General features: G+C 33.3%; 1 protein-coding gene and 1 pseudogene across 1 annotated transcript; both read left to right on the forward strand.

The window, feature by feature from the left end:
* The first annotated feature begins 631 nt into the window (after nt 1-631).
* On the forward strand, nt 632-749 carry LOC148804197 (5S ribosomal RNA; annotated as a pseudogene).
* Nucleotides 750-15,340: 14,591 nt separating this feature from the next.
* LOC104600435 (serine carboxypeptidase-like 40) lies at nt 15,341-18,808 on the forward strand. The gene is made up of 8 exons (XM_010263357.3): nt 15,341-15,904; nt 16,006-16,113; nt 16,202-16,473; nt 16,568-16,807; nt 16,926-17,044; nt 17,603-17,698; nt 17,910-18,015; nt 18,504-18,808. Exons 1-8 carry the CDS (start codon nt 15,544-15,546, stop codon nt 18,654-18,656), a joined length of 1,455 nt encoding a protein of 484 aa, XP_010261659.3. The 5' UTR covers nt 15,341-15,543; the 3' UTR covers nt 18,657-18,808.
* Nucleotides 18,809-21,578: the final 2,770 nt, after the last annotated feature.

Here is a 21,578-nt window from a genome sequence, read left to right on the forward strand (position 1 = left end):
TTGTATGAATTAAACAAACTATAGGAATAAACCACTTCAACTCAAAAGAATTTCAATTCCGATTTCAACTATGAGCTAAACGGACCCAAAGAGTCATTATAATGTATTTGTGTTCTACATAGACATCAAAAAGCATGTTTCTTGCCTTTTATAGGCTTAAATTTGGTGTAGGAAGCTATTTAAACAAAGTGCCAAAGAACTAACATTCTCCTTGTAGGCCTCAAATTGATGGATTGGATTTTTCACATTGTATCATTTCAAGTGGGTCTCCAAATTGATGAGTTTTGCACAACATTCCAAAATTGCATCATTTCAAGTGGGCCCTCAAATTGATGGGTTTCACACACAATATTCCAAATGTATGGTGTAAAATGAATTTCAAAAGGGTATAATCGTACAAGAAACAAAAACCTAAGCTCTGCCTTTTATTTTCTTTCACTCACATTGAAAAACCTTATAATGGTTTCTCTACCTTTCCCTTCCTTTCCCTATATTTTCCTTCAAACTAAACATAGCCTAATGATTTTACTAGTTAAATTGCACTATGACAAAAAAAATATTTTGGTATTTTTGACAATATGCCCGAATCCCTATGTGGGCCATTTGAAGAACACAACACCACACTAAAAAAGGGTGTGATCATACTGGTAGTAATGCACCGGATCCATCAGAACTCCGAAGTTAAGTGTGCTTGGGCGAAAGTAATACTAGAATGGGTGACCTCCTGGGAAATCCTCATATTGCACCCCAATTTTATTTATCTTCTATACAATTCAATTCAAAAAAAAAAAAACACCACACTAAAAACTCCGTTCCCAAAGTCAGATGGTTGCAGGAATTGAATATGTGTCTTTATCAAAACAGACCAGCTGGCTAACGTACCAACTGAGCCACCTTGGACATAAGAATTTGGGGTTTGGGTTAACTAGCAGTGATACCCTTTGCCTCATTGGATTCATTGTGTGATTACGTGCAGCACAGTTAAAAAAATGTCCTGACTTCTGAGTTACCTCCTTCACAAGGCAAGGAGAAGAAAGGCTACCCCATGTGGTGTTGCTCAGGACCGTAGTTCCAATTTATGGAGTGGGTCACGGTGTTTTTGGGTTTAAAGGCATTAGGCATGGTTTATGCACACTACTGCTTCGTATTTCTGAGTGGAGATAAGGTTGGTGTGAGAAGCAGCTTCTGTCAAACATCACTTGTCTGTAGGCTGAATTGGTGATGTTGGCAATACCACTGATTGCTAGAGTTCTGTGTTCTAGGCCCTTTTAACTTTCCACGTGGCAAATATTTAGATGATGGGGACTATTCATTACATTGGCCCCACCAAAAGTTAGTATAATCAGATTGTCTTCGAACATCTTTTAGATACTTGTCAAAAAGTTCAAGTACAACTTTGACCGGTGTGAAAAAATTTATTTCAAAAACAGACATTTTATAAAAGAATTTGGATGGATGTAATATAATCAAAGACAGATGACAGGTTACGGGCCCTCAATTATGGGTCCTATATCCCCTAAATTCAAAATGTTAGAGAAAATAAAGGCTATGTTTGGTTTTATGGATGTTTATAGGAAAAATGTAGTTACATCAATGCCACTTAGGTGTTGGTCGGGGTGGTCATGAGTCAAGTTTTTTACGAGTTATTCAAGCTTGATTCAATTTGGTTTAAACAGAGTTTTGAGCTGAGTTCAAGTTTAATATATAGGCTCATTTACTAATAAAGTCGAGCTCGAGCCCAATAAAACTCGGCTCGTGAGGCTTGCAAATCTAGTCAAGCTTTTAACACACACACATATATGTATATAAATAATATAAAAATATTATATTATATATAATAACTAATTTTTATATGTCAAATAAAAAAGAATTTTTTATTTGTAAGTAAATTTTAAATTTATATTCTTTTTTTAATGTAAATAAATTCTAATTTATATTGATTATTGAATAGGGAAACATTCTAATTTTTTTATTAGGTCGGGCTTCGGGCTTAGGCTCAGGCTTTGGGCTTTTTATTAGAGCTGGGCTCGGGCCCAAGTTGTAGGTCCATTGGTCGGGCCGGGCTCGGGCTCGGGCCTAACATATATCCATTAATGAAGAGTAAAAGCCCGGCCCGGCCTGACCCATGAACAGGTCTAGTGACAAACTATGTCTCTTCTTTATTTACTAATAGGGGACTTTAATGAAGCTGCTTCTTTGGATTCTCTAGATCCTTCTACTTCTACTCATGCCTCTTCTTTAACCTCTAGACAATATAGGAATTTTATTCTCGAACAAAACCTGTTAGAACTGAACATTCAGGGATGATGAATCTCTTGGACAAATAAAAGAAGGGTCACATCAAAAGAACTCTTGAAGTGCAGTAGTTTCCCTCGATTGGCTTAATTTATTCCCTAATGCAGCCCTTTCTTTAGGGTCTAGATGGGTCTCAAACCACTATCCTCTCATTTTGAATTTAAACCCCCCGACCCTAAATCTTCAAAGCCTTTTAGATTCTTTGAAATGTGGTTAGCTGATAGCTCTTGTAAACAAGTTATAGAAGATGGTTGGAAGTATCAAACCAATGGATATGCAGCTTATAGGCTAACCTAAAAATTGGATATAATGAAGAAGCAATTAATTATCTGGAGGAGAAAAACTTTCATAGAATCGAAGGATAAATTAAAAAATTTGGAAGCTCAAATTTTACAAGCTGAACAATCGGAGAACCCTTACAATTTGAATAGCCTGTACAAGGAGTATGAAACTTATAAGTGGCAAATAGAAAGTTATTGGTGACAAAAATCTTGCCATACTTGGTTACATTTGGGAGATAAAAATACAAACTTTTTCCATAAAAGTACCTTATTTAGGAGGAAAAGAATCATATTGATGGAATCAAAGATAAGCAGAATAATTGGAAATCTTCACATGAAGATGTAACCAATATTTTTATAGATTACTTTTCTAAACTTTATTCATCCTAGGATCCCAAAGAGTTAGAGGAGTTACCCTAATTAATGATTACGGTGATCACTGAGGAAGACAACAATATGCTTCTAAATATTCTCTCAGCTGAGAAAGTCAAATCAGCCATTTTTAGTATAGGGAATCTCAAATCCCTGAGACCAGATGGCATGCTAGCAATTGTTTTCAAGGAATGCTGGGATTTGATGGGATCATAAATAGTACTAGTAGTCTAGGAATTCTTTTAGAATAAGAAACTCTTGAAGAGATTGAATCATACTTTTATTTGTCTTATTCCTATAAAGGTAGATTGTAAGAAAGTCCAAGACTATCATTCTATCAGCCTATGTAATGCCATTTATAAAGTGATAGCTAAGTTGATAGCTGGTAGACTTTGTACTCTCCTGGATAAGTGTATTGCCCCAAACCGGGTGGCTTTTGTCCCGGGTCATCAAATGTCTGACAATTCTATCATTACCTAGGAGATGTTCCATTACCTAAAACACAAAAATAGAGGTACGTGCTATATTGCTCTTAAGTTAGACATGTCAAAAGCCTATGTCCGACTAGAATGGAATTTTCTCCTTAAAGTCCTATATCTCCTTGGGTTTTCAGAAGACTGCCATCTAATAAAAGAATATATCTCCACATTCTCCTTTTCAGTCCTAATAAATGGTACATCAGAAGGACATTTCTACCCCTTTAGAGGTCTTAGGCAAAGAGATCCTTTATTTCCTTATTTATTCATCTTAGCTATGGAGGGCTTATCTCAAATTTTTTTTCATGCTGAACAAGAAGGAATATTACAAGGCATTCCTCTTTCCCCTTCCTCTCCAAAAATCTCCCATTTATTCTTTGCAGATGATCTGGTGTTATTTATTTGGGCCCATAGGGAAGAAATAGATAACTTATATCAAATCCTGATTAAGTTTCAAGTTGCTTCTAGGCAGTTAATTAACATGGAAAATTTTGGGGTTTTCTATAGCAAAAACATTCATCCTAGACATCAACGTATGATTAGAAGAAAACTTCACACATGGCCTCTTAACAAAAATTCTAAATAAGCATGCTCGACTGAACTATATTCTAGACAATCTCAAAGCTAAACTTAATAATTGGAGAGCATCAAGAAAGAAAATCCTAGTCCAATCTATTCTCCAAGCCATTCATCTTCATGCTATGATCCTTATCAAGTTCCCTCAAAAAACCATTGATCAAATGGAAAAAATAATCAGAGATTTTTGGTGGGGTGTATCTAATACTTGTAAACATCCTTATCGTTGGTGTTTCTGGAATACTTTGACTTTACCCAAATCTAATGGAGGATTAGATTTTAAAAATCTAAATCTAGTAAATCATGCCCTCCTTAAAAAAGTTGCCTAGAAATTTCTTAATGAACAATATAAGTTATGGGCCCAAATTTGGAAATTAAAATACCTTAAGAACCAGAATCTTATACCTTACTCCACAACTTCTTCATATTCAATCTACTGGAAAGCAATTTGTCCAAAACTCATTGAATTAGTTTCAGAAAGTGGTCATTTAGTATATGAGAATTCTTCTTTTCATGTTTATCAAGTACCCTGGATTCAATCTGATAACAAATTTTCTTGGATTTCTTTCCCTTTAGCTCCTCAGCTAAGGAACTTGAATATGTCTTGGTTGCTCCTCTTAATCCAGTGGAATATCAATCTAATTCGCTCTCTTTTCTGCATATGAAGCTTCTAAAATCCTGATAACTCCCATCTTTGCACCAAACAATGAAATTTCATGGATTTGGTTAAATCATAATTATGGTAAATATACGGTGAAAGAGGAATATGAGAATAAGCAACGAAATTCCCTTCCAAATATTTCTCCAGGTTTTAGATTTTGCCTTGCTAAGATATGGAAACTTGCTATTCCTCCTCATTTTCAATTATTTTTCTAGGGAGTTCTTAATATTTTATTCTAGTTAAAGATTCTCTTTTTTGTGGAAAGACAACATAAACTCTGTGTTTTATGCAATTCTGATGTGGAATCTTCAACCCACCTATTTATTAATTGCCAATTTTCTCAGGCTATTTTATTTGGTAATCTGTGGAACCTTCATTTACAAAATATTTTTCAAGGCTCTTGGACATCATGTATACATAATCTATATAAACAAGTCTCTAATAATCAACTATGTATGAGAATGTTGGGTTGGATAGCTACTGCTTGCTATTATGTTTGGTATGCTCAGAATGATAAATGTTTTAAGAATAGACAAATCTTGCCACAAGTAATTATCAATTTGGTTGACCAATCTTTTCAACAATCCATGAATGGTTTGAATGGTGCTAAAGCTCTTGTAGTTCACTCTATAGAGAATAAAATGTCCCTTTCCATAACTCATGTTGCTGATCTAATTGTATTTACTGATGCAGGGAAAATTCCTGGTTCTTTATTTAGTTATGGTATTATTGTCCTATCTAAAAATTTATCCTGCCTAAAAATTATTGGAGGTTGAATTAATCAAGCCACCTCTGTTGTCCAAGCTGAACTATTTGCAATTATGCAGGCTTTACTGGAGCTTCACTGTTGGAATTTTGAAGAAGTTTGTATATGTTCGGACACCTAACAAGTAGTAAGGGCCTTGAAGCAAGAAGCAGATCTATTAAAGTTAATTTTTGTTTTGTAAATAGGAACTTTAGTAGTCCAACCCATAAGGATTCCCATATAGCTAAATATCACTCACTATCGTATTTTGTATTAAATGATTATCAGGTTGGGATACCTAGGGTAGAGGACTTTGTACTGGTTTGTTCTCGTTAATTCAGTATTTACCTTTCAAAAAAAAAATAAATGTTTATCTAAGAAACGCCCCATATATAAAATACCCAAAAAACCAAACACATACAAATTCTCCGTTTAAGTGTTTGATGTTTTTCCCAATGAGAATAAAGAAAGTAGAAAACTTGAGCAATGCCAGCCCTATCAATCTTTTTCGGCAATGTAAATGTCAAAGGAATAATTCATTAAATTCTTTTACGGTGTAATTTTGTTTCCACATGTAAAAATGCACGCTAGCTCAAATGAACACAATTCAAATTCTGATTTTTTTTTGCTTCTAAGTTTCTACTTTTCTTCACCCGAGCTTTAAACAAATAAAATAAAATAAAATTGATACTATTATAGAAGTGGATATTTGTCTTGGTTTTGGTGTAGGTTATAATGTTAAAATAGATATACAATATCAACTTATATATTTACCATTACCCTCCCTTTTTGGGTATGACACTGGGCATCACTACATTCCACAAAGCAAGGATTTAAATATCAACACGATATGCCTGATATGGGGCGTACCATATCAGTATCGGTCATAAGAGTTATGGGAAACACAACGAATAAACTTGAACCCTAGTCACTGCGCATACACGCAGACTTGAACATGTCTGAATGCCACTAAGGTAACCGTTAGCTCTTGTTAAAAAGTGAACAAAATTATTCTTTATTAATGCCTACATGTAATTCCAACAAATAACATATATTTATGTTCAATAATTCTAAGTAAAGATTAAATAATATTATTTAAATTTAATATTTTATAAACTAATGGAGTAAATAATTTCTCAAATCTGCATTCATATCAAAAAGAGGTTTTTAATCTAAAAAAATTTATACAAATAAAATTATTAATACTTAAAATTTATAAATTTGAATGTGAAGTGTATCTTAAAAATTTTATAAATTATTAATTAATATTTTAATTTGCATTAAATAAAAATATATTTATTATTTACAAACATGACAATTTATTTCATAAAATTATAAAAATAATAATATTAATAATAACATAATAAGTTTAGCAATTAAAAATTATGCATTTTCATACGATGTGTATCTTAGAAATTTTAGTATGTTTGAGAGAGTTTAATTTAAGATTATACGTTTTTATAAATTATTAATTGATATTTTAATTACATTTTATAATAACATTTTTATTATTTACCAAACATTTGAGAATTAATTTTTAGTTGATTATTTAGTTAATGTTAAAATGTAAAAATATAAAAATAAAAACAATTGATATAATAATTACATATAATAGTTGCATGTGTTTGTGACATGAACTTCAATTGAAAATAAATAATAACTGTGTACATGTATTAATTTGTGAAATTTATATAATATATTTTAGGACTATAGATTGATACATTATCAATAAAAATTGTATGACTTGTATGCATCTCGCTATATTAATTGTAATATATTTATTGACAAATACCATTAGAATATACATTTCCTATGCATTTATATGTTAATTTTGACTATTTTAGCCTTAAATGTAATGTTATTAATATATTTATGGAATTTATATGCACTTCCTGATGTATCCAAGCGTTTCCATGTTTTCTCATTTGTATCCATGCGTTTCCAAAGCATATCCGTATCTGTATTTGTATCCAAGTGGTCCAATACGATACCTGATACCGATTTTAATCCTTGCCACAAAGTTAGAGGCGGAGGCTTGCGACTTGTCATATGAAGTGTTGTTTACTTCACGAAGACTCAACAAAAGGAATTTGCATTGGCTCCCCAAAGAGTGTGCCAACATGTACCCCACAACACATCCCAATTGTGCATTGGGAATATCTCTGGATAGGCCATCTCCTCTATTCATGGGGAGAAGTTCCCAAGGCACAATTGGGATGTGAAGTGGGGTGCATTTGGAGTGTGCTCTATGGGGAGACAATTTAAACTCCAAAAGTAAACCAGAATTTGCACTAAACCCATTTGCATTTCTATATTAAATTACACCATGAAAAGTGGGTAATATTAGCCTCCGATTGAATTGGGTGAGCTTGAAGCTTAGGTGTTGAAAAGTATTTTTTGTCTAGTGACTCAACTATGACTCCTCTCCATCTACTTTTTTTTATCTTTTTTTTTTTAATTTCATTTGAAGGGCTACACAACTTGGGGGGGGGGTACCCAGGTGTAGGCAGGATTCAATCCCAAGTCTCCATTACGATTGACGGGAGACCTTACCAACCATTTGTTTGGCACCATGCTCTTCTTTCTCTATCTATTACTATATATTTACTGCCTTAACACATCTTGCCACTTGTTTCTCAACACTCTATTTCTCACTACTTGTACTAACCATTTTGTCCAGTAATTCCTTATGGCGTTTTAGGTCAATTTCATGCTTTTTGGCATTGGCCATAGTGACAATGTTCAATTAAAGAATTTTTTCATGTGTATGTCATGCTACAGAGCACACCCCCTTCTCCGATGCATCCCATTCTGAACAGAGGTTCTATATAGGGTAGGGTTGTAAATGGGTGAATATACCTGACGACATGAAAACCAACCAACCCAATTTTTAGAGCTTGGGTCGGCATTGTGTGTGCTGATTATATTTGGGTGGAGATTGATTCTAGTTGTTTCAAATTGATTATATATACTAGTGTAATGTGGAAGTTAAGATGGAAGAGTAAAAATAAAAAATCTTATACATGGTAACTAAGGCAAATGTTTGTTTTATATAGTATTAAAATAGATAATTGTATATACAACTATGCATAAGAGACCATCGTTTTAATACCTATTTCTCTTTCACCATAAAAAAATACCTACTCTATGTGATATTATCACATTATGATGTCTAAATATGTCAATTTAACAAATAAGTAGGTTTATTGTCAAACTAGTGAATGTCCCTGTACTAAGTACGGGGAAGTTAATTATATATATATGAATAAACAATAATGATTTTTATTATCATTTTTTATTACTGTTTATAAACTGCCATTTTTTAAGACACTCATGCAGTCTACGAGTCTACATAAATTGACCCTTATATGTCAAACCCGTAAAATTATATGGGTCATTAAATTCAACTTGAACTGTTTATTACTTTAACTTAACCATTCTTATTCTTATTATTAATTTATTTTAGTATTTAATTTTAATTTTTTGTTATATAGTAATAATATTAGCTAAATTTGTAATTATTTAAATATTTACTTAAAATAATTTTTTCCAACCGAGTATAATTATTATACAATAGATTTGTTAATTCATAATTTGCATTTAAGAATAAACATTAATTATTTGGCATAACAATTTTAATGATTATTAATAAATATTGATTCTTATTTAAGGTTTAATTACTGTATTTGGTAATTATTATGGGGCATGCTTTGAATGAACATTAACAATAACTAATGATTGTTATTTCATTTTTTATTATTTACTTAATTAAGTACTTGATGATTGTTATTATTATTAATTATTTCTATAAATAATTGATTGTTATTATTATTTGCTTAATTCAATAATTTTCAGCAAGTAATTATTTGATTTAATTTGAATTTTTTCATTTTGTTAATTATTTATAATAGAAATAATTAATAACTTTGAAACCATTAATCTAATTATAAAATAGTAAAATTAGATGGATGTTTATAACAATATCACCAATACTGCTTAATATTTAGGGACATATGAATGGATAAAAGGCATTTAAATGATATCCATTCAAAGAGGCAAAGAAGGAAGAAAATCATTCAAAGAGCTGCTAAGAAAAACAATCCATGCCAAACCACATTTGCAAATGCATCCATCCTCTGAAGTAAGAGGTGAAAAATATATGACTACAATCAAATCATCATCATGTATCGCTACAGTCAACTGATAATATAATCAGAACTCCAAAACCAATCTAAGAGGAAACATGAAAGAAAGGAGAATAATGGGACCATCCTGAGTATGGAAGTCACCTCCAAGTTAGGTGGCAACGCTTCTTTTGGTCGATCATGGTTATGGATTTTAAGTCTAAATCTCCCCATAGTGCACGTACACTGGCTAGAATTTATCTTTAGGAAAAAGGTAGGGAAACCTGTACATAACATAATGGTATGTTTGAACTATAGGAATTGGGAGATAGAAATAGGAAATGTAGGTTGAAATTATAATTTTGGGCATGTTGATGTGTCAAATTCAAGTCAATTAGAATACACATAGATTTTTAGTTCATTCATTTAGTGGAAATTTGAATGTTTTTTTATTCCATGTCTTTATTGAGTAATACAGATTAATAATATATTAATAATTATGAAATCAATAATAATAATAAGTATATTATTATTACTATTATTTACTGATAATATATTCTTATTATGTGTATTGATTTTGAAATCAATAATATTAAATTATTATTATTATTATGAAGTAATTAATTTGTTATAATTACGATTTTTAATTAATTCATGAAATAATAATTGCTTTTATAATTCTTTTAGTTTAACAATAATGAATAATTGAAAGTTTATAATTTAACTTCCACTAAATGAAATATTTATTGGAGAATAATAATAGTATTAGTTATAATTACTTATAATAATAATGTAAACAAGTAACAATAATTATATATTTATAAAATAATTAATATGAATTAATATAAATATAAAATGATTATATCCCAATTAATAATTAACATTATTAAAATACTCATTAATTATCATTAATTAATTAACATTCCGAGGTAATAATTATCATTGTTATAATTAAGGAATTAATTATCAGTATGTAATTATAATCTGTAATTAATTTTTATCAAAAATCAATATAATTAGTAATAAATAATTATAATTACTGATAATAATAATATAATTAATTATTTCATATCAATGTATGGATTATAATTCTTTTATAATAATTCTAATATAAATAATTAATATGAGTTAATATAAATATAAATATAAAATGATTATTTCTGAATTATTAAATACCATATGAAAATCATTATTAATTATCACTCTGAATTAATAATGAGAAATATAACCAGTAATTAATTACTAGCAGTAATTATTATAAGAATTTATTATCGGTAATTAATTATTATTAGTAGTAATTAATAGTTGAAATTAATTAATTAAAAGTCATTAATTATTATTAGTACTCCCTCTCTTTCAAAAATTTGACTCATCATCATCCTCATCATTAATGACAACAACTTGATAAAAATAGGTATATATCATTAATTTATTTTTTTATCTTTTGGAAAACTGAATAAGAGAAAAATAAAATGGTTATCATTGCAAATGAAAAATTATTTGGATATTTAAAAAAAAAATATTGAACATAAAAAACCAATTATTCAAAAATATGGTCATTAATCAAAGAGTAATATTATTTAGTAAATGATAATTTTAAGAAATTAAAATTAATAATTAATTATCTGTCCAAATTTAAACAGGTAATTTCAGCAAATAATTTAAATAATTAAATTTTGCTGTTAACATTTTTTAATAATAATCAGTATTATTAATAGACTAATAATATATTAATAATTATGAAACCAATAATAATAAGTATATTATTATTATTATTATTAACTAATAATATATTCTTATTATATGTGTATTGATTTTGAAATCAATAATATTAAAGTATTATTATTACTTCTACTGTTATTATTATTTTATTTTTCTTTTTATTAAGTAATTAATTTGTTATAATTACGATTTTTAGTTAATTCATAAAATAATATTTGCTTTTATAATTCTTTAAGTTTAACAATATTGAATAATTGAAGGTTTTATAATTTAACTTTCATTAAATGAAGTATTTATTGGAGAATAATAATAGTATTAATTATAAATAATTTACACTAATTATATATTTATAAAATGATTAATATGAATTTATTATTAATATAAAATGATTATATCCCAATTAATAATTAACATTATTAAAAGACTTATTATTTATCATTAATTAATTAACATTCCAAAGTAATAATTGTCATCCTTAGCATTAGTAATAATTAATTATAATTATTGATAATATTAATATAATTATATTAATTAATATAATATTATTAATTATAATTACTTATAATAATAATATAATTAATTATTTCATATAAATGTATGAATTTAATTTCTGATAATAATTATAATATAAATAATTAATATTAAATATTTATTTACAAAATAATTAACATGAGTTAATATAAATATAAAATGATTATTTCCAAATTATTAATTACCGTTATGAAAATATTTATTAATTATCATTTCTAATTAATAATGAGCAATATTATCACTAATTAATTATTATCAACAATTAAGTAATAGCAGTAATTATTAAAAGAACTTATTTTAAGTAATTAATTATTATCAATGAGTAATTATTATTAGTAATTAATAGCTGGAATTAATTAATTAGAAGTAGTTAATAGTAATTAATTAGTATTTAACAATAATTATTATTAGTAATTAATAGTTGTACTTAATTAATTAAAAGTATATTATTATTAGTAATCAATAGCTGGAATTAATTAATTAGTTTAATAGTTAATAGTCATTAATAGCATGGAGATTGAAAGTGGGAGCTTCCCACTTCTCACAACTCTGCATGGTGGTGGGCTCCACTCTACATGTTAGTGGGCTCTTTAGTTGAACTACCACTAATCAGAATTTGACACGTGTCCATTTTGTTTAAATCTTTAGAATGACAAGTGTTTGAATGGAAGAGAGACACATGTCTGACTGGGGGAGGCTTTGGCCTGAAATCATTCCTTTAATATTGGTTCTAGTTGTTTCAAACTGATTATATACTAGTGTAATGTGGAAGTTAAGATGGAAGAGTAAAAGTAAAAAATCTTATACACGTAACTAAGGCAAATATTTGTTTTATATAGTATAGAAATAGATAATTGTATATAGGGGTGTAAACAGATTGAATTCGAAGTGGATCAGGCAATATCCGAATTCAAATTCGATTAGAAAATTTGATATCCGAATTCGATTCGATATCCAACGGATATTGAAAATTAATATTCGAATTCGAATCTGATTAAATATTCGAATCGAATTGGAATAATTAGATAATTAATAAATATTTTATTGATATAAAGTATATACATATATAAATTATTTATATAATTTAATTATTATATAAAATATTTTATATATTATATAAAAGAATGAAATAATCAGTTGAATTTGGATATTTATCGAATCGGATCAGGTCATATCCGGATTCGAATCCGATTAACTATTTGGTATGAATAGAATATCCGAATTCGACCGATTAGATATTCGAATTATCCGAATTCGATTCGATTATATTGAATATCGAATTCGAAATCGGATTTTCGAATACCGTTGACACCCTTAATTGTATATACAACTATACATAAGATACCATCGTTTTAATACCTATTTCTCTTTCACCATAAAAAAATACCTACTCTATGTGATATTATCACATTGTGATATCTAAATGTGTCAATTTAACAAATAAGTAGATTTATTGTCAAATTAGAAATAAAAAATTTATAATAAGGTTTTATTTAGTCAAATTGAGACATAATATTTCCGATTATAAACCCGAAAAGATCTGGTTCTAAACTAGTTTTGCACAATTATTTCCCGGTTGAATCAGGCCTATCATGATTCGGACCAGACCCCACCCATTGAATGCTCTAATATAAGGGTTGATCATGGGTTGGGCTTTGAATGTAAGATAAGCCTCGGACCCAGCCTAGCCTGCACTTCACATTAATTTCAATCCAACTCACACCTAGCCACTCGACATTAATTGAGTCTGGATCACCTGTCAGTAAAACATGTTTTAACCCTCTACTAACATAATCTCACATTGTACATCTCATACATGGTGGGTCCCATTCTCATAGTGAGGTGTGTGGTATTAGATTAAATTGGTAGAGGGTAGGAACATGTTTTGTTGGCAGAAGATTTCAACTCTATGACATTACAATTATATATTGGAAACATCTCCATGCACATGAAAGGTAGCATGCAAATAAATATGTGGGATGTTGGCGGTGTTTGGCATCGATGCCGTTTTTTGAGAAAATGGCGCTATGCGGGCACCACATCAGGAAAATAGTGTTTTAGAAAACAACCTCTTATTTGGTACCATTTTTCCATAAAACAACATTGTTTCAAACCACGCCTTAGAAATTAAGAAAGTATGGTCCGAAGTAACACCAAGAATATGTTTGGCATCGATGCTGCAGATACTGAGAAAACGGTGCTGCTGATGTGTGGGTTGGTTGGAAGCACTGTTTTCTGAGAAAATGGTGTCGTGTTTTTTTTTTGTTTGGAAACGTTGTTGCTAGGTAGGACGTTTCTTGGAGCAGCAACAACATTTTCTGTTTGGTACTGATGTAGGCGCACCCGACCTGGACCTACGGCATGCATGCACGTGGCAAACGGCGACGCGCAGGACAGACCCAATGAGGTCGCGCGTAGGGCAGAAGTTAGCGTGCAGCCTAGAACCAATGACGCAGTTGCACGCGGCGACTCCAGATGTCTGCGCTCCTCAAGGACGGACCGCATCCTAGTCGTCCACGCCCGTCTACCTCTAGGCGACCTCAAGTATAAATAGGGGGCAACCTTCTCAAGGTAAACATTTGGAATCCAAACTCAAGAACTACTAAGAACTCTCTAGTTTCCTTTATGGCCTCGTCTGAGTGTTCTCACCTCAGGCCTTGTCCACCTGGTGTTGCACCCATACTAACTTGACCGTTGGAGCTTCCGCCTCGGGTACCAACTCGGGGCTTCTGACGTTCTCCTTCCTTTACTCCTTGTAGGACCCGCCTACCCATCCTCGGCCACTTTGAGCCTCGGACCACTCAATCACATCTCGGCTTGGGAGCGAATTGACAGTGTTGCCCTCAGCCCATTTCGCCCGGCAACAGGTACCAATGCTCTAGAAACGTTTTCATCATTGGTACCCATTATCCAATGCCACATCACTGCCATCTCATATCCCTACTAGCAGCAACGAGCTACAACTCTAGGAAATGCCAAATTCGTTATTGCTCCAAGTCATATCTTCTCAATTTCTAAGACGTGCCTTAAAACACATTTTTTATGGAAAAACGATTCTAAACAAATAAGCATTTTCTGAAGCATACTTTTAGGAGAAAACGATGCTGTATTCCCAGCACCAATGCCAAACACCAACGTTCTCAATGTGCGACTGTAGTGATGTGTGAGTAAGTGTGGTTAGGGTTATCGTGGGTACGAGATCCGAACACAACACAATAGGATCTTCTGCGAGCCTGCGAACACTGGCGTGTACAACGGGCCAGTAACCATTGAAAAGTGGACACATCAACGTTCCGTACACATGGGACCTACTTATTCTTAAATGTGGATCACAGGGTCCATTTGGCTTAAGATTGCATGTCTGGGCAGCATAGGCATTCTTTACGTAACCAATCACTTCGTGACAGGTGTCCGGTTATACACACAATAATTGACACCTGTCACAAAGCGATCGGTAAACAATATAGGAAATCCCGTCAGCCCAGAAGGTTGTTTAGTTTGGGGTGTTTTAATTGGATTTGGGGAGGAGCAGGAACTGAAAGACAGGCGTAGGATTCCAAAGGAAGTGAACAATCTTTCGTTAAAATAATAAAAAGAATCTCTTGTTTGATCTATCAGAGTCCATCCCAATTCCCTTTTTATTGTTGCAAAACTCGTAAGAAGTCTACTCAAATACGACTACTGCTAATTGAATCTTATAAATAGTTCTCGACGTAACTCATCGTTTCTGGGTGGAAGGATCGAGAATAGAAAAGAAAAGATGGAGAAGGCCAGACCAGTCATTCTGTTTCTTCTCTACCTCTGGTGCTCTTCTATTGTTCAAATCCATGCACTACAAGCAGACGCTCTTACTCGTGTTCTAGCCAAGTTCCATATTGGAGCTAGCAATCACACCAACCATAATCAGGAGTTCAGAATCATGGATGATGCCCGAGTTCTACCACAGTCAGGCTCGAAGGAGAGTGATCGGATCAGCATGTTGCCCGGGCAGCCGTCGGTTAACTTCAATCAGTATGGAGGTTATGTTACGGTAGATGGATCCGCTGGTCGGGCTCTTTTCTACTACTTTGTTGAAGCTCCGGATGCCATGTCCAGACCTCTCGTTCTTTGGCTCAATGGAGGTGTTTTGCTATCAACTCTTTAATGGGTTTAATTTTCTGGGTTCATGCTATCAACATCCTTGCATTATCTGAGTGTTTTTGTTGTTTTAACCATTTTCTAGGTCCTGGGTGTTCTTCACTTGGAGATGGGGCAATGACGGAACTTGGTCCATTTAGAGTGCAAAGCGACGGCAGAACACTTTATCGAAACCCATATGCATGGAATCAAGGTTGGATAATTCATTTGATCATCATTTCTCTCCTTCCTTTCAGTGATTCTAACCTGATTTAGTTTCTTGTTTCTATTGTGGGTTATAGTGGCCAATGTTTTGTTCTTGGAGTCTCCTGCTGGTGTAGGTTTTTCCTACTCCAACACAAGTTCCGATTACAGTACAAGAGGAGATCAAAGTACAGCTGAGGATAATTACGTGTTTCTGGTGAATTGGCTAGAGAGATTCCCTGAATACAAAACCAGAGATTTCTATATAGTTGGAGAGAGCTATGCTGGGCACTATGTGCCTCAGCTTGCCAATGCAATTCTCCAAAACAAGAATGCAGGAATGAACAGTATCAATCTTAGAGGGATCATGGTCTGAGTCTCTCATTTTCTCTTTCTTTTGGGTTAAAACGAGGATAGAGAATCGGTTTTATGGTATCTGATCAGTGGGTCATCTCTGTTTGCAGATTGGCAATCCATTGATCAATGGGGAAACCGACATGAGGGGCATGTATGACTACCGTTGGACACATGCTCTAGTTTCTGATCAGATCAATAACGCTATCAACAGTTACTGCTATGCCAGTTATCAGTCTGAACAGTGCAATTACGCCATGAACCAGGCTAATGCAGCTGTCAATTCGATCGATATCTACAACATTTATGCCCCATTGTGTGCTTCTGGAGCAAATCCCACAATAGCCGCAGTAAGATCCACTATTGATCAATTGCATAATTGAATTCTTTCTTTAAAACTCAATATAGAATATGTGCTTGTATGATTGTTGAGAGTTCTCTGATTGGATGGACTCTTTGTTGTTGCAGTCTCTGAATTGGGATCCATGTGGAGAAACTTATGTGCGGAATTACATGAACCTTCCTGAGGTCCAAAGGGCCCTTCATGCCAATGTCATTAGACCTGGTTTCTATTGGGAACATTGCAGGTAAATTAATCCTACCATTCATGTTGATCATGTTATGGTTGTTACTTGAATTCTTTGTTGCACCCGCTTCATGAACCTGCTCTGAAATAAGTTGAGAAAAACCCAAAGGCAAAAATTTCATAATGGTTTGTGCTGAAAGTGTACCCGATCCATATTAAGCTTATGGGTCCGAACTGAATACAAAAAGTTATGTATTTTGAGGGTTTTTTCTTTTGTATATTTAGTCTTTGTCTTGTGGGAGAAGAGTGAGATTTTGGGTGTGTTTGAAGTTTAGAGTTTTCTGTGAGTGAGGTTGTGATTGCACAGCTCTGTATTTCCTTTCCATTATAGATTATATAGTGGTTTTCTGCTCTTCCTTTGCCTGTGGGCATAGGCTATAAGCAGCCGAACCACTTAAATCTGTGTACCCCCTTACTTGCTTCTCTTTATCTCTGTTTTTCTATTGTTTTTTGGTGCCATTTGAATTTGCATTTCCAGGTTTTGTGCAATAGATCAAATATTCTTTCTTTGGTTTTTCTCCAAAAGTATGGTGGTTTAATTGAATCCAAAAAATTGCAGCAATATGATCAACAGTAACTGGAGAGACAGCGCATCAACCATTCTTCCCCTCTTACGGCAGTTTATGGCCAATGGGATTCGTGTTTGGGTGTTCAGGTAAGTTATCTTTCTTCATTGCTTCTTTGTGAAATTAATACAATATTACTGCATTAGAGAACTTGGTTCTTCATCAAGATCCAAGGAGAACATTCCCTTGATTTTATTGGTTTGTGTTGTATGAACAATAAGTCAGTCCCCAAGAAGTTTTTCCTAACCTAATAGTTAAGATTGAATAAATCTTAACATGGTTTCACTGGGTGGATTGCAGTGGTGACGTAGATGGTTTAATTCCAGTAACTTCAACAAGATATTCTCTGAATACGCTTCAACTTGCGGAATCCATTCCATGGTATCCTTGGTTCGCAAACCGGGAGGTAATTTCTTTTTGCCAGAACCCATCACCTCCACTAATGCTGTATTTATTGCTTTCTTTTCTCTCGTAGTGGCTGATCTGTAACCAAACAGTACTGAGAAACTAAATGAGCTTCTTTTTTTTTTATTTATAATAAATATACTCATGTTAGCTAGTGTGGAGGTCTTAACTCTTAAGCTTGATCCAGCCTTTTTTGAATCTAGTAATGGAGGCCAAAGTAGAAAGATCACCCTCCCCTAAATCTATATTTTGGGTTCAGATGAGATTATTTGATTGATTTGACTTCTTGGGTTCAAGATACTTGGATGTGAAGTACAGATCGATGGTCTGATCTCTGAACTCATTCACCACCAGATATTGCTTAAATGCTTCTGACTTCCTTCATTATATTAAAATGGAATAGATTTGATGCTAATTCCACTTCACCCTCTTTGTTTTTTTTCTTCCTCCATGAATACTACTATCTGGTTTTCCTTTTGTTTATTGTAGGTTGGTGGATACAGTGTTGTATACCAAGGTGGCCTAACATTTGCTACAGTGAGAGGAGCAGGTCACGAGGTCCCAAAGCACCAGCCGTCCAGATCACTTACACTTGTCAACTATTTCCTGGCTGGCCAGCCCCTCCCCAGATCAATGGGTTAACTTATTCTTTTTACAAATTAAGTCTGAGCCAAAAGGATCTTCAAAAGATCAGTATTCAGTAGGTTAAAATAATCTCTTCAATTTCACAGAGCAGTAGAGAATCAATTTTTAGGTTACAAGAAAAAAAAATCATAGTTTAAGATAATGCTTTAGAGTTTTTGTGTCAAAACTCTCTCTCTCTCTCTCTCCTGTGTGTGTTAATGGTGGACACCCATTTTTAATCAATGAAATTCCAGTATTCCTAATACGCAAAGAGGCCGAATTTTCACAGAAAAAACCACAAAAATCCTCATCCACGTTATGCGGATTATATATGCAAGCAAGTAAACTAGGATAAGTTGTCCCCACTATCAGACATTCCCCACTATCACATAAGCCGGCAATGTAAAGGCTGCGTTTGGAAACGATGCAAATGGAGTGTAAATCATGGTTCAGGGTAAATTTGCATTTTGGTTCACTTTTCCAATGCATATTTACCTTGATAATAAGGTGTAAAAGTATACCAATAAAAAAGAATTAAATTTGCATTCAAATGAACTTTTGATAAAAAAGGCATACTTTATTGAAATGTGTTTGCATCCATTACAGTTAAAAGTCTGTTTGGTAAGAAGGTTAATTTGTGAGTGCAAAACTAATCCAGTTTAGCAATTTATATGGACCGTTTCACTCTACATATTTGTATTCACACTCATTTGCATCATTTCCAAACGCATCCTAAGTAAAATCAGGGAGCCATGTAAAAAAGTCTGGGGCCCAACTCATAACTTGTGATGCTTCACATCAGCCCGATCTCCTTGTAATGTATCCCATGCATCAGGCTGATGTGTCGTATAATCATTGGTCAGTGTCCTCGGGACCCGTAGAGGATTGATTCCAAGTGAGTCACGAAGGGTAGGGTAGCCCAAAACTAAACTCCGGAGCTCAGAGTGAGTGATTGCAGAGCCAAACTCCCATCCCTATTGGGCTTATCCCTATAGTTGTAAGATTACTTTTAGGGTGAATGACGGTTCAACCCATGGTCAGAATTTGTAGGCCCAATGTACTGTTGGGGTAGGTGCCAGCTCGGAATTGATGCCAATTCACGGGCGGGCATTGGTGCATAGAGTGTGGGTTGTTGACATTTTGAATGTTTATAGCTCTGCAGTGAAAATCAGAAATCTGCATTGGGCCTATCCGTACTTTTCCGTTATTTTATCCACTTATCACTAATCTGATAGAATTTCTCTGGACTGATTTTTCCTAGGTCTAGATTATACAAGTCATGATTCTATCCAGGCTAATTTTGGCTTCAAGAATTGTTTAGACACCATTTGGCCCAAAGTATCTGCAGAAGTGGAAAGTAACTACAAACTAATTTGCAGGTGGGTCTGCAAATGGATGTTCTTTATTCACTCTCTTCTGTCTATTTTGCTCGTTTCTTTTAACTCCTCCCTCAGAGATCAATACAATAAACCATGTCAACGGAGAGATGGGCTTTCATCAGGGCAAATCTGTGCCCACACCGTTCTAACAGCCTTTCCCAATCTTGCATTGAGAATATCTTCCCATGAAAAAGTACATCAGTATGGAGATTCTCAATGCAAGGCAGTAAAGGCTGTTTGAACGTGAAGCTGAATTCATCAACGGAAGTGATGAATTCAATTTCAATTAGGGCAAAGCCTGTTCAAGCAGCTTTTACTGCCTTGCATTGAGAATATCTCTGTAATTGTGTTTCATGGGAGCTATTCCCAATGCAAGGTTGCAAAAGGCTGTTAGAACAGTAGGTTTGACCTGATAGAGGCCGAAAGTGATTTCTTAGTGGGGATATCCACCTTTATTGCTGTCTTGTCCTTTCCAGCTTTCACTCTCTTCGTCCATGTTCTGTTGAATTTAGATATGTACTTTGATAGATAACGGTGAACCATGACAAGATGGTAAAGACGTCAGAGAGAGAGAGAGAACATAGCACTTGAAGAAGGAATTCGGAACCATGGCCACATTTTGGATCGGCCAGATGGATCAACATGATGTTGCTTCTCGCGGTTGTTAGGGCTTGTGGGATGTGTACTGTGTAGTGTGTACATGGTTAAGGGTTGCTGGGGACTCAAGGAGAGTACATTAGAGATATAAGTTTTGTCTATCTTATTTCTATCTGTACTCTTTACAAACTGAGCCTCAGCTACTCATTTGTGCTTTTGATTAGAGATATAAGTTTTGTCTATCTTAACCAAGGGTCTTCTTAGACATGATTAGAGAAGGCTTGGAACCAGATACTATCGTCTACATAGCTGTAATAAGTGCGTGTAATGGGGCTGGATGTTGAAGATGACCTCCAGTTTTTTAATAAGATGAGAATCGACTACCAGATGAACCATATCACCAATAATTCAACACTAAGGATACTTGATGATTCACCCGATCAAGATTGAGAAGCAACTGAAATTGAAAGGCTACTCGGCTACTCCCCAGACATAAGCCACGTTGTGCTTGATGTAGAAGGGAAGAGGCAACGACTAAGCGCCCACGGTCAAAAGCTGGCCATCTCCAATTGTCCTTTTCACTCATTTGCAATTACTCGGATAGTAATCAATTCCCCCATTTCACAGACGAATACTGGTGTATGGAAACTATATTTGCTTAATTTTATGACTACTGGTCAAAATTTCTTCATTCTGTAAGAAAATAACTTACCATTCTGTTAGGAAATAACTTCATTGGTTTAAAGGAGATTGGTAAACATTTAGGCGTCGCTCATGTTTTGATAAATCATTTACATGAGTAAATGAACTTATCCAGATGAGTGCACTTACCAGTATAAAATTGTACAATGTTTTATTCAAAAAAGTAATATTCTTGATGGATTTTCCCATCATGTATTAACAATTTTCTGCATGGATTGATAAGCGATTTATTTAAGTCTCAGGAGGGTCTTACTTGCCCAGG

This window comes from Nelumbo nucifera, chromosome 1, assembly GCF_055504915.1.
Source record: "Nelumbo nucifera cultivar China Antique chromosome 1, China Antique-T2T, whole genome shotgun sequence".
Classification (NCBI taxonomy): Eukaryota; Viridiplantae; Streptophyta; class Magnoliopsida; order Proteales; family Nelumbonaceae; genus Nelumbo; species Nelumbo nucifera.